We start from the raw sequence: 14,673 nt of genomic DNA, 5'->3' as shown, positions 1-14,673 counted from the left end.
GCACAAACTTTGACAGTAGTGCACTTATCTGAATAAAAAGGTTGGTTGTACACAGCATTTTGTAATGGATATTGCCCTTAGTGCCTCAGCTCTCTCACCTGGTATGTGTGCAAAATTTCCAAGAAGGATTTGTAGACCTCTGGCTGGCCCTGAAATCGGTTCTTGATTTTGTTCACGTAGCTGATAGCATGGTTGAACTCTACAGGCTGGTTATTCTGTAGAGGGGTCGAACCGGCAGTGCTGCTACTGATGGGAGTGTGGGACTGGGCCGAGGGCGAGCGCGGGGAGGCGTACGAGGGAATGGACGGATTAGGCTGGCTCGTTGGGGTAAGTGCAGGAGACTGCATTGGCTGTGGAACATAAAACGTATTTAGACAACTTTGCAAATATACAACCCAAATCTGTACAGAAGGTAAAATAATTCAGTTTTACCTTGCTGATCTTGGCAGGGGTTGGCTGGCTAGGGATGACCACAGCAGCAGTGCTGGTGGGAGCTGCTGGTTGGGTCTGGTGCTGTGCTGGCTGTGTAATGGGGAGGTTCTGGACTGAGATCCCATGCGGGGTTATGTGGTGGATCTGGCCAGGAGTGGTCACATTAACCAGATCATTGGTCTGAACCTCAATCTTGTAGCCAGGAGGCAGGAAGGTGTTGAAGCCCATGATTAAGTCTGGGTGACCTTTGAAGAGCTGGGAAACTCTGCTGATCACACCTGGTGTATCAATACTGACAACACAAGGACAGTAGATTTATGGTATTTGATTTGCAGTGTCCTAAGAATCAATCCAAATGTCCAAAAACACATGATTATAACAGTGCATAACAGTGTTATGTATATTACTTTTTTCTAAACTTGTAACACTTAGTATTAAACATTACAAACACTATATTAAATAATTTGTAATCATGTTATTTAATAATAAAATAATTGATAACTATGTATTATGCAGGTAATTTGTAGGAATGTTAATGGTTAAAATCTCCAATGATGGATTAAATGAATAAAACCCTAAAAAAATAGTCCCTGATTGTGATTATTTAACCATCATTATTAACCATTATTAGGGTTTTTTTAATAGAACTGTACTTTTTAATAGAATTGGTGAACACTGATGAGTGTGAAGATCAACTCTAATTCAGCATTCATATACTCAGATCGAGAGCCTGACCCCTAAACTTAAAATATTACACTTCTGCTGCCTTGCAAAGCACTAGTATTTCCTATTTGGAAATGCAAATCTATTAGGGGTCCAACAGATCATTAGAAAACTCATAGATTGAATCATATTACAATTGTTTTGGACCAGAGAAAAAACTAAAAAACAAGGGGGGATATATGACTTTGCATTCTATTTATTACTTAAAGAACACTTCCAAGTTGCTAAATTAATACATTTCAAACATTATTAAAGACAAGTGAACAATCAGTAATAAAATAAGAACAATTAAATGATAATTCCAGTATTTAACACCTAGAGTGGTGGACTTAGAAATTTTGACAAAGGGTCCTGTCTCGAGTTTTTGACTTTTTTAGAATCGCCTGTGACAGCGTTAGACATGCCCATAGACAGCCAGTCTAAAGCTGTCACAGGTGATTCTAAAAAAAGTCAAAAACTCGAGACAGGAGCCATTGTCAAAATTTCTAAGTCCACCACTCTATTTCATTCAAAACAAACTACAAAATAGACTCAAGGTGTTAAATACCGGAATTATCCTTTAAATTTCATCCTTGTTAAAGCTGTCTTTTTATTAAAGGAACACTCCGACTTTTTGGGACTTTAGCCTATTCACCTTACCCCCCAGAGTTAGATAAGTCCATACATACCTTTTTCATCTCCGTGCGTGCTATAAGTCTGTTTGACGCATCCACCGCTAGCCTAGCTTAGCACAAAGACTGGATGTGAATGGTTGCAGCTTTCCAAATGAGTGGCAAAATAACGCAAACGTTTTTCTATTTACATGTTGTGATTTGTATAGTCACAGAATGTACAAATAACAAAGTCAAATGAGACACTGACATCTTTTAACCGTATAAAACCTGGGAACTATTCTCTGAAGGCGAAGCACTGCTACTTTGACGGCGTAATAACCGCATCATCTGAGACACGCCGTGGTGAGGAGCGGAGAGTTCGCTCAGTGTTTGGGTAACAGAATCAGCAATTTATAAATAGTAAAAGCGTAGTTTAGAGTCATTGGTTTTCGCTCTATTGTAAATAGCTGCGACAGTAAACAGGGGAGGTAATACCATGTTTCACAGAATTCCAACTAAAAACGCTGACTGGATGAAGAAATGGCTAACTTACTCTGGATATTGATCCAAACACACCTAAATAGATTATCAAGGGACATTATGTTTGCTCGGTACATTTCAATGGACGACTATTTTGAAAAAATGGAATTTGCCACACGGACCATAATGTGCTGAAGGATACGGCCATCCCATCTATAGCACAGACAGGACAAGTGAATCACCTGCGGCTGAGGTAAGTGTTCCGTTATGTTTTTAGATTATGACCTACTGTAACAGTGCCATTAGCCAGAGCTAATGTAACGTTAGTGACACTATTATATGATTAGGGTATGAATATGTTTTTATCTTGATGCGGTGCGGACGCGCTTGGAAAAAAAACGAGCGCGTTCACCGCGTTGAACTTGCACCCTGCGCCTAGTAGCCTAAATTTGAAATAACCATGGAAATAACGAACTTGAGCGTGCAAAAGGGTACGATAGGCTGTGAGTTCATTGTGCAAAAACAATTTGTGCTATTACTTTCCCCTTATTCTATCCTATAGTAATGCAATTATACTGTATATTATATACTGTTGAATACATTTGGTTCAGCTAATAAATTGCATTTAAAATATATTGATTCCTGTAATAATAATTATTTATTCATGTGATATTTATAAATCTGGGTGCGTTTTTGGTTGGAAATCAATGAAACATGGTACTGTATTACCTGGTCTCCCCTGTTTATTGTCACAGCTCATACAATAAAGCAAACACCCATGATAAACTATGCTTTTCTATCTAACGTTAGTAATTGCTGACTCTTTACTCCAACACTGAGTGAACACTCCGCTCCTCGTCACGGTGCGTGTCAGGTGATTGTTATCACTCTGCCCAAGTAGCAGTGCTTCGCCTTCAGAAAATATAGTATATACGGTCGTCACGGTGCATGTCAGGTGATTGTTATCACTCTGCCCAAGTAGCAGTACTTTGCCTTCAGAAAATATAGTATATACGGTTAAAAGATGTCTGTGTCTCATATGGCCTTGTTATTTGCACACTCTGTGACTATACAAACCACAACATGTAAATAGGAAAACGTTTGCGTTATTTTGTCACTCATTTGGATTAGTATGAAAGCTGCAACCATTCACATCCAGTCTTTGTGCTAAGCTAGGCTAGCGGTGGGTGCGTCAAACAGACTTATAGCACGCACGGAGATGAAAAAGGTATGTATGGACTTATCTAACTCTGGGGGGTAAGGTGAATAGGCTAAAGTCCCAAAAAGTCGGAGTGTTCCTTTAACATTAATGACACAGACAGCAGGAGGTTTATTAGGCTGCTGTCACTTTAAAGCAACACTAAGAATTTTTAACTTAATGTTTTCAAAATTGTTTCAGTGGTTCATCAAGTCTTGACATGGTGAAATGCACTTATGCCACCGCTTTGCAGGCCTTTATCTGATGAGCTATGTAAGATTGCCAGACTGGGTCGCGTTTCTGTAGTTCTAATGAGGACAATTCCATTTCAAATTAAGACCTAATGCACAGATACAAAATAACAAAACATCCAATTTCTTTTTGTTTACATTAAAGGTCCCCTCACATGGGGTTATTTTATTATTTTATAATGTTTCCTGGGTTGCCCTTATAATGTATGTTTGTTTTTTTTTGATCAAACATAGTCATAATTTAGAAATAAAAGGCATTTTTCCTAGCCTGATTTTAGCCTCTGCTTTGAACACTCTGTTTGAAGGGGTGTGTCTGCTGTGGGATTCAGTGTTCAGCTGTGATTGGCTAACATGCTTGCAAATGAAATTGCTACATATTACATGTGAAACTCTCTCGAAAACGTTTATTACAGCAATTATACGTTTTTACTATTACAGTTATCAAGATTAACGAATAGTGAGAAGTTTTAGTTCTTAAGTATTTAGATCTATTCCCAAACGTTGCCGTGATGAGCATTCAGCAAGCAGATGACAGTCTGTTGATTGTGAGAATGAAGATATTATCATTGTAATTGTTACGTACTCGTACGTATTTAAGTGTTGCAATATGGATGTGGGTGTGTTGTTATTGTAGTGTGTGTTTCAGGTGTCCGTTGGATCAATCTGCTGTCAATCTTCATCATGACGGTGACGTTTCGGTTCGCCTCCTCCAATCACATCTCACCACTGCAGTTAAAGACCGTGCTCACTCAAATGTTGAACAGCTGTTTGCTCACTTTTGTTTGTTCGCTTGTTTGATTTGCTTTCAATGAGTTTCTGTGTGTGTCTAACATTTCAGTTGCTGTTTATTGTTGCTTAGTGTTTTGAGATTATAATGTCAACCTGATCACTTTACACGGAGTGTGTAAAGCTGGGAAGAGAGCAGGTTAGTAGGTCGCGCGACATGCACTTAGGATATTGTTGATGTTAGACACACTAGTTTAGGAGAGTGCCCACTTTGTAAGTTTTTGTTATGTAGTTAGTATAGTTTTAGTTAGAGTGTCTTGACGCCGAAGATTATTATATTCTACATTTTGTGTTTGGTAGTTAGTTTAGTTAAACTTAACCTTTAGATAATTCATTTTGTTTTGTTGATTTCTTTTATTTGGGTACCTCTCGTGCTCATTTTCCCACTTTAAGTATTTGATAAATGTTATGTTTGTTATTGTTTTTATTTATTGTTTGTACCAGTGGCAAATACATTTTTCAAAAAAAATGGCAATGAGGATTAATAAATCCTTTTTGAGCTGAGTTCTGATCGAGTACGTTTTTTTTTTCTTGTTGTCCTGCACTTTGTTTACACACACTGTTTTTATAAATGTTGCTTCCTTAATCCCTAGAAAAATAAAAGAGGGACGTAACAGTAATGCAGTTTCTGCACTCTCTCTAATGCTTTCACCAATGCAGACACACGATGATGCACATAGTGTAAGAGCTTCGTTGTGTACTGTAATGTGCGTCGTTGATTTCATAACGAGTTGTCCAGATAAACTCACCCTGTGTGGAAAGATTGTTCTTTGATCGCTTTCTGTATATAATTTGTTCATTTAAATAAGACAATTTTCATCATACTAAAAGAAACGATGTGAAGTTGATATTTTAGTCACTGGCTTGACTTACTGAAGCATAAACAGTATTGAATGATTTTGAGAGAAAGATTACCTGTCTGAACTTGAACAATTAGGCTACACACATCAGCAATTGTTGCTTGGTAGATCAATCGATTTTTTTTTTCAGGCATTCATTGAGGCCAGTTCTGTATTGGCCCAAGTTGAGGAAACAGTCGTCGGTGAAATGTTTGGACCATTCAAAACTTTGGGAAGTTGTGTCAGCGCATTTACAGAGAAAATAAAATTAACCCATTGTTTCTTCAGAGGCTCGGAAGAAAGAACTAAAAAATACTTCATTGTGTTCATTTGTACATTCGAACACTGATCAACTGCCATGCTTCGCTCGTTTGCAAGACATATCTCTCGAGGAAAAACTCAACCGCGTTCGTACTTCCAAGCTCATTTTCTCATGGGCGAGCTAAATTCACTGGGCGGGCAAAGCAGAGGTTACCTTTCCTCCATATCATACGGAGGAGATTCAAGATCAGCCCATCTGAGCTTTCATTTTCTCAAAGGCAAAGAAAGATAGTCAAAGCTCGGTTTACACCGATTGAAATTTCTAGCCACTGGGGGACCATATACAGTAGGGCTGGGTAATAAATATCGATTTCTCGATATTAATCGATTCTCATTTTTACAAACCGATATCGATTCTTAAATCTCAAGAATCGATTAGTCATCCTGTTTCATTTGAATGAATGAGACATTGTATCACGGCTGCGCACATCCAACAAATCGCACTAATCTTTGTCCTGCTTTGTTACTATTGATATGAAACAAAGTCTCAATTTTCAAATTACGTCCATTTTCTTTAGAAATTCAAAAACATAAATAGCGTTTTGCCGTTTTGGCGCTGTGGCGTGAGATCGCTCTGGCGCAGCTCCAGAGAAGCAGCAGCGCTGATCTCTCTTCCGGGTTAATAATACCAGTCACAGCGCGAAATAAACATGAATGAGCATCTGAAAGTGTGTTAAAAGATCGAGTACAACTTATCGAAATCCGTATCATGTCACATTGATTCGCTCAATCTGCGTTTCAACCGTGGAAAGACGTCAATTAAACAGCTTGTAATCAATGTCATGTATCGTCATATTTACCTCAGAAAACCCACATAAACTCGTTAGTCCACACTCGTTAGTGTTCTTCAATATTTAATGCATATTTAAATAAATCTGGCAAGTTTTTATGACAGCCACCATTTAAATGTTTATATTTCATATAATCTTCTTATTATAAAAATAAATAAAAGTGTAATTTAAGTGTTTGTATAGCTACAAAACAGTTAATTATTACCTGCATATTAGGTTAATGAAGCCTAGTAGGCTACAACTAGACTATATATATAGACCATAGTTTACAGCCTTTAAGAGATTTGATTCCCTTGAGAAAAATTGGTATTTATTGTAACTGATATCCAAAATAATCGATATTGAATCGAATCGTAATCGAAATCGAATCGAATTGCAAGCTTGTGAATCGAATCGAATTGTGAAATTTGTCTCAATACCCAGCCTAATATACAGGCTACGAGAACTCATATTAATGTTAAAAAACTTCAGAAAGTGAAAATTTCATGTCATGGGACCTTTAATTTCACTTAAGACATAACTGACTGCGTTTACGTGAATACTTTAAGACAAGTATTTTAAGATAAGTTTGTGTTTGTCAAGCTCAAGGAGACATGAAAGAACTCAATTCTCTTTGCGCTATCTGAAATAGGGCACAAAAACCTCATCATGTTGCGCTTGAATGGTTTAAAATCACAAGACTTAGAAACACGTGCAAATTGTATAACTTTCACTGTATGATGGTTAAAGTTTGCAATTACTGCATGGGCCACATGCGTTCTGAACCGTGGGGTATGGTCCGTACAGATCATGGATTAACAACGATCTGTTACTAAAATCTATGAACAGAACATGTGGAAACAAAAATAATTAATCAGTAATTTGAATGTGAATTTTAGAGGAAAATGTGCAAACTTCAGATGAAAATAACATACAATACAATAACATAGTATTGTCCCACAACATAGTACCACAAAGACAGGTTAAGGGTTTCTCTCAGCAACCCAGACCAAAGACCAAGTCCCCAGGGCACTCTGCACAACTAGATCAACCCATTCACGGTGTGAAGCTAGCCTGAACTAGAAAGGACAGAAACACAACAAGCCGCAAGAAGAGAAAGAAATTCAACAAAAACAAAACTCACGCTGACCTTTGAGACTTGAACTCCTTCATGATATCCAGGAAGTCATTGTAGACCTGCGGCTGATTGCCAAACTGAAGTTTAACTTGATCGAGATAGGAAAGAGCATCTTCAACCTGAAATCACAGAAATCTTAGCTCTCCATCTAAACTAATGCAGATAAATTCCATCCTCTACTAGACAGATCTCTTACCTTAAGCCGTTGAAACTGCTGTTGGCCCAGTGTTGGGGCAGGGGCAGGGGTAGCATGAGAGTGCCCCTGGCCCACAGGCTGGACAGCTGGCCCATGGTGATGAGGCCCACTGTGCACAGCTGAACTGCTGGTGTGACCGTGTCCCCCAGAACTCTGGGCCATTGACAACTGTTAGAGCAGAAGGAGAAATGTTTAATTATCATGGCTGCTTATGTGAAGTAAAATGTCCTTTCACTTTTTAAACTATGGAATGAATTCTCATTTGTATATTTTTATACAGCCCAGAAAGGGCTTTCAATAAATTAAATGCACACAGTCTTCTACACCTTGTATTTTTCCAGTCAATCACAATTTCAATTTCAACCCAATTAAATATTTAGTCAGTGTCAGTGTAACTATAAATATATATAGAAAACAACTTAAAAAAATCTATCTAAATTTAATGCAAAATACATATATATAATATATATTTACAAACACACAATACCAGTAAAAAGTTTGGAAACATTACTATTTTTAATGTTTTTGAAAGAAGTCTCTTATGCTCACCAAACCTGCAACTATTTGATCGAAAATACAGAAATGTTGTAAAATATTATTACAATTTAAAAATGAATGGTTTTCCATTTAAATATACTTTAAAATATAATTACAAAAACAAACCTGATTTTTTGTCAGCCATTACTCAAGTCTTTAGTGTCACATGATCCTCCAGAAACAATTTTAATATGCTGATTTACAGCTTTGATAATAACGGAGTATCAAATCAGCATATTATAATTATTTATGAAGGATCATGTGACACTGAAGACTGGAGCAATGATGCTGCATGATTATTTTTAATAGTAATAATATTTCACAATAGAATAGTTTTTTTCTGTATTTTTATCAAATAAATGCAGGTTTGATAAGACTGGTACTATATACACAGTCTATACATCCACACTAGATGCTGACATATTTACAGGAATCCCAAAGGAATACCGCGGGATGGGAAACAAAATCACCAGGTATCACGGGATTAGGACGGGAAAGGAAAAAATGTCAGCAAGAGAGGGTGGGACCGGGAATCGTAATAAAACTTTGATACCCAATTTTATACACAAATATACAGTTTCTATAAATACATTTTGAAATAAATTCTATTTGCCCTGTCTCTTAATGCTCTCCTGTTTGCTTTGGTGAGGCTGGTAAAGTGAATGACGTGCTCCACGCCAGTACCAGTTGGTGGCTGTAATATACATAGCTGCCAACTCCCGCATTTGATTGGTTTCACACGCCACACCCCCGATTTCTCACGCTGAAGTGTCAACCTGGTCGGTCAAATGCCTGGAAGATGAGTTTTTCTATATATCTACCTGTTGAGCCACTGTGATCTTATGTGACAAATTAGTTAAATTCTCCCAGAATCTAGAGCGAGTGTGTACGTGAGACAGAGATTGTGCTTCAAACCACCTAGCGCTCACACATGGCAGAGAGGGAAAGTGAACGAGAGACCTGAGTGCGCGTGTCATCCAAACCACCCAGTTTTACCGTTTTCTTTTTTTTACTGTACGGGACGTTTTTTTTCGTGGGACTGGGACGGGACAGGATTTTTTTTTGTGGGAGTGGGACGGGTTTGAAAATCCACTCCCGGGTCACCCTCTAATCCACCCACGCACACATGTTCTCTGATGTTTACAGATTATATATAGATTTCATATTTATAAATTACATTTAAAGGGTTAGTTCACCCCAAAATGAAAACTAAATCATTAATTACTCACCCCCATGCTGTTCCAACCCCGTAAGACCTTCGTTCATCTTCGGAACACAAATAAAGATATTTTTGATTGAATCTGAGAGCTGGATCAGTCCTACATAGACTGCCTAAGGGACTGGCTCTTGACAGCCCATAAAGTCATTAAAGAAAATGTTTAAATATTCCATGTGCCTACAGCGGCTCAATTATAAGTTTATCAAGCGACGAGAATACATTTTGTGCGAAAAAAACATAAATAACGACTTTATTCGACTATTCCATTACTTCCTTATGGGCGCATGCGCGAGAACTGAGACGAGGACGATCTCCTTCGACTTGTTACCGGCTGCTCACCGCTTAGGAGTTTTACCGCCACCTACCGTATAAAATGATGATCCATATATAAGGCGCTCCGGATTATAAGGAACACTGTCGTTTTTTGAGAAGATTAAAGGCTTTTAAGTGCACCTTATAGTGCGGAAAATACGCAAATTGAAAAGCGTATGTACAGCGCGCATCTTCCTCTGCTTGTAAACAGAAAGTTTTGCGCTTCCAGCTATATCAGCACATCATCTTATACGGTAGGGGGCGGTAAAACTCCTAAGAGGTGAGCAGCCGGTAACAAGAAGTAGACGAATGAGAACGTCCTCGTCTCAGTTCTCGCGCATGCGCCCATAAGGAAGTAATGGAATAGTGGAATAAAGTCGTTATTTATGTTTTTTTCGCACAAAAAGTAGTCTCGTCGCTTGATAAACTTGGAATATTTAAACCTTTCTTTAATGACTTTATGGGCCGTCAAGAGCCAGTCCCTTAGGCAGTCCATGTAGGACTGATCCAGCTCTCAGATTCAATCAAAAATATCTTCATTTGTGTTCCGAAGATGAACAAAGGTCTTACGGGGTTGGTACAGCATGGGGGTGAGTAATTAATTACTTAATTTTCATTTTTGGGTGAAATAACCCTTTAATACAATATTTACATATATATACTGTATATATATATATATATACATGTATACATATATATATACATACAAAAAAAATAATAATAATCAAATAGAATTAATTAAATAAATAAATATATATATATATATATGGACATCTGCACCGAAATAAAGTAATAATAATGTAATAAATAATGTAAGCGTGTTGTTCTCTTTTTATTTGTAGTACCTGATAGGTCTGTGAGACAGAGTACTGCATGCTGGACGACGGCTGCATGTTATCCGGTGCAGTCTCGTAGAGGGAGGACTGGGAGGCAGAGTTGAGGACGCGGTGCTGAAAGCTGTCCACACCCCCGGGGAGCCGCCGCTGAGAACCGATCACTGTGTCCTGATCCTCCAAGCGCCGCTTCATTATGTACTCATGCTCCTCACTGCGGCGGAATCTACAACAACAAAACAGCAAATGTTCAAAAGAAAGTTGTAGATGCACTAGTCAAACATTTGGCACAATTCATGTATATTTTGATATTAACCTGATAGTAAACCCAAAAGTGAATTAGTTTGGAACAACCTAAGAGTAAATTACATTATATAAACATTATAAATGTTTGTTTAAACTATTCCTTTAAAGAACATATAATCTAAAGACAGTAACCAGAGGCCTGTTGCACGGAGCCGGTTTCATTTGCTAGTCAGGTAATTTTGAGATTAGTTTGAGCAAACTCTTGTTGTTTTGGGCTCGAGAAGTTGGATTTTTTTTTAGCAGTGTCCATTGCCACAGTAACTTGCACTTCACAGCTAACCTACAAGGGAGCAGGTTTTAGTCTGGATTAGAGACCAAAACTGAACCAATCAGCTGTGGGCAAAGACATATAGGCTATGTGATGCAATAAAGCAACTCCCTCTGAACCCCCAAATTAAATAAGATAATAGCAAAATAATTTAGAGACAAAATTGCCAATCTTTTGCTGCTAATTATTTATATGAATTATAATTATTATTAATTAATATAATGTATTCATAAAATTATCATATGTTAAAATGTCAAATATTAAACTTTCCATTTAAATTAATATAAATATATGCATACAAGAATTAATATATAAAGCTTTTAAAATGAATATAGACTTAAGTATTTTCCTTTAAACACTTTATGAACCATTATAAATTATTATTTAAATTCAGTTGATTCACTTGCATGATAATAGACGTTTTATTTTAGCACTGCCTTCACAAACGTTCATTGCAGCGGCAGTTTATTCCTGCCTTAAAAAAAAATTTGATTTTAATTTTCATAATCTCTTAATCTTCAGGAGAGAAGTGAATTTTGCCGGCTCTCTCGCGAGAAGTGAATCAAAGTGAGTGAATCACAAACTCAAAGTTTATATTGAGTGTTGCAAGCGCCAGATGAACCAGATCTAAACAACTACGCATGGATTTGTATAATTTTGTCAACTCTAAACCTACTCTGAAAGAGTTTGTTTAGCTAGCTTCATGCAACAAGCCACACAGATCAGTTTTCTAGACAAATACATTACAAAACTAAAATACATTATTTTAATAGATAAATTGGACTGGATTTTGCAGGTAAATGAGCCAAAGTGTTCAGCAAACATACCAGGAGGGACTTTATGAAGTTAAGGAGGGAAAAGCCCAAAGTGTCACCATGAAGACTACAGTGTAGTTTTAATTTGTGCAATATTGTAGCCACTACATAATTTCCTATGACTTCTATGTGAGCCATTTCATAGTTTTAATAACTTTATTAATATTCTAAAATTTGCCAAGATGAGTACAAAAAAATAATGGCTATAAAAATTATTTTAAATGAACAAGTCACAAGATTGGCTTATTCATGCCTCATTACTACAGGCGTGTCGATTCTTTGTTGTTGAAATTTCTGGACTACAGATTAGTTTATGACAGGCTTGGCTGAATTATTGTCTTATGCATAATAACCCGAAAGAGTTTAAATCCCACATTGTCTTAAAAACTCAACGTGTTAGCAGCCTTCCGAGTGGAGATCCACTTTATGACTTTGTGACACCTGTCAAATGCACTCCACTGCCAAATAATAACCCTAGATGTTTGTTCGACATGGTTATAAACTGTCCATCATTTGTCGTTGCTTAGCACAGATCGGCTAACAGATAGTAGCACGGCATTATGAGTCTGACCTTTCGCCATTACCACATGAGACTTTAAACAATGTTACAGTTTCTATAAACCTGTGTAGGCGGATAGTGGTGTGTAAACAGTTACACTGTGAGGCAAACATGCTGGGGCACGTGCGTTGTCTCACTTTTATTTGAATGGTTAAACTCCGTTTCATCCAACCGTGCAGCTTCTTGTCGTCCAAGTGTGTAAGGCCTGACTAAATGACCCACGCACTCTACAACACACTGAAATACACAGTATAACTTGATCGAAAACACGTATTGTCTATTTAAATTAGTGCATGTTTACTAATGTTCTGGCTATTAAAACGTGTTTTATCAAGCTGATAAAGCTTCTTGAACCTCTATGAGGCGTTAAGCGGTAACCGCCTCTGACCGATGCAGAGTTCAGTCCAACACAATCTGATCACACCAAAATAAAAACATGATCCGATCCGATGACTACCGCGTCGACTGAACCCAGCAAAAAAACATCTAATAAATCTTCAAACACCGAGAAAATGTGATACGGCAGCCTGGTTAGCACTCGATGTGGTGAAATGTTTCTAGCTACAAATCAGGAAGTCCTACTGAACGCTTTCTACCGGTAAACACACAACTGTTCAATGATCAATGCAGCACCGTTAGCCGGTAACGTCAATCAGAAGACGTCAATAAGCCAGTGAGTTACTGATCGCTAACAGGTCAAAGGCAGATAATGATAGCTAGACCCTCATGTTGAGCAACTGATCAATCCAGCAGAGCTTAAAAACCTTAGGTAGCCATTCAAGCTAGTAGTATGCGCGGCTAGCTAGAGCCTCGACAAATACTCTTATATAATCAGTGCTGTGACATGCTTCACTTCAAAAGAACATGTCGCTATCTTTGAATTTCGCATCACCCGGGTAATTCAGTGGCCATTTGGTGAGGAAATCGGTTCAAGGGTCATAAACTAGAGTTAGATACTTTTAGCCTGAATGAAGCACTGCGGCGACGACAGCTAGCGAGCGTCCGCTAGCAAGCAAGAGCCAACTCACCCCGCAACAGACACTCCGGATGACTTCTTTCTGCTCCGCCGAGAAATCAAAACCTATAAAGCTCGGTAACAGTGCTCTCAAACGTTGATTCGTGTAAGGTTCGGATTTGAAAGGTAAATTAAAATACACGTAAGCACCATTCAGTCAAGGCGCCAGACCTCAAATTGCATGCTAGGATGCTAATTGGCTAACATAGGAAAACAACATCAGCAGGAGGATCCTCGGTTGGGGGCGTGGCCTTGAAGGAGGCGGAGTCAACGAACTCCAACCGAGAATAACGATTGGTGAGGCGTTGGTGAAATTCAAATAGATCAGATTTCTCCTGGATTATTTACCCGCCTCCTCTCTGACAAAAGGAGCAGTGGTGGGGATTTTGATTCATCTCAGTGAGTCGACTCATTTGAATCTGTTCACTAAACGTTCCTACATTTCTGTTTGCTGTTGCAGCTAGGTGTGTGGATCCTTGCATTCTTCCATACCCTTTTGCAGTCTATGTTCCATACTATATACTTTGCAAGAAATACATTGAAAACTAGAACGTAGGCTACTTCATCAGAGGCCAACCAGTCAGATAGCCCGTACGTTTGTTAAATAGCTTTTCATTTATAAAGCTTCTGTTGTCTACAAACATCTGATAAACTTTTATTATTATTATTATTCAAATAATTTTTTTTATTGACATTAGAAAAACATGACGAAAAAAGGTCTTCTTTGTGTTCTGAATGAATCATTGACATTTACTTAATAAACACACATTTGTTAGTCATTTTGTCAACTATTACATTTTAAAAAACACTAATTTAAGAGTTGCAATAATGACTTTTCGACATTTTCACACATTCCCATCCCGTCTCTTTATGAACGAGAATGGGCTCTATGCACGGCGGTATTTCCGGTGAAGCATTAGGGATGCTCGATAACTTCCGCCGATCATAGAGTCCAATGCAATAGCAAGAATTTATATTGAATTTTATACTCCATGGTTATACTAATGAAACGTTAGTCACAAAAACAGATAAAACAGACACCCCTCGTTGTGTTTTTGCTTCTTTTTAAAATGATATCAAAT

General features: G+C 37.8%; 1 protein-coding gene across 4 annotated transcripts in view; it reads right to left on the bottom strand.

Annotated features, from left to right (window-relative positions):
• Window positions 1–13,823, bottom strand: part of sin3ab (SIN3 transcription regulator family member Ab) — a 31,308-nt gene extending 17,485 nt beyond the window's left edge. For 2 of the 4 annotated variants that reach the window (XM_089129352.1, XM_089129355.1), the window contains exons 1-6: window positions 13,605–13,823; window positions 10,641–10,854; window positions 7,728–7,895; window positions 7,538–7,650; window positions 433–724; window positions 99–350 (exon numbers count right to left, since the gene is read on the bottom strand). In XM_089129352.1, coding sequence (XP_088985478.1) covers window positions 99–350; window positions 433–724; window positions 7,538–7,650; window positions 7,728–7,895; window positions 10,641–10,823 — 1,008 coding nt within the window. In that variant the 5' untranslated portion in view covers window positions 10,824–10,854; window positions 13,605–13,823. The remainder of the gene's footprint in view (window positions 1–98; window positions 351–432; window positions 725–7,537; window positions 7,651–7,727; window positions 7,896–10,640; window positions 10,855–13,604) is intronic. The other 2 variants (XM_089129353.1, XM_089129354.1) reach the window with 1 other exon arrangement.
• Between the last annotated feature and the right edge of the window lie 850 nt (window positions 13,824–14,673).

The sequence above is a fragment of the Pimephales promelas genome, chromosome 1 (assembly GCF_988280905.1).
Source record: "Pimephales promelas chromosome 1, fPimPro1.hap1.1, whole genome shotgun sequence".
NCBI classification, from domain to species: Eukaryota; Metazoa; Chordata; class Actinopteri; order Cypriniformes; family Leuciscidae; genus Pimephales; species Pimephales promelas.
The sequence above is the reverse complement of the archived record's forward strand: the minus strand, read 5'-3'. Positions and strand labels throughout refer to the sequence as shown.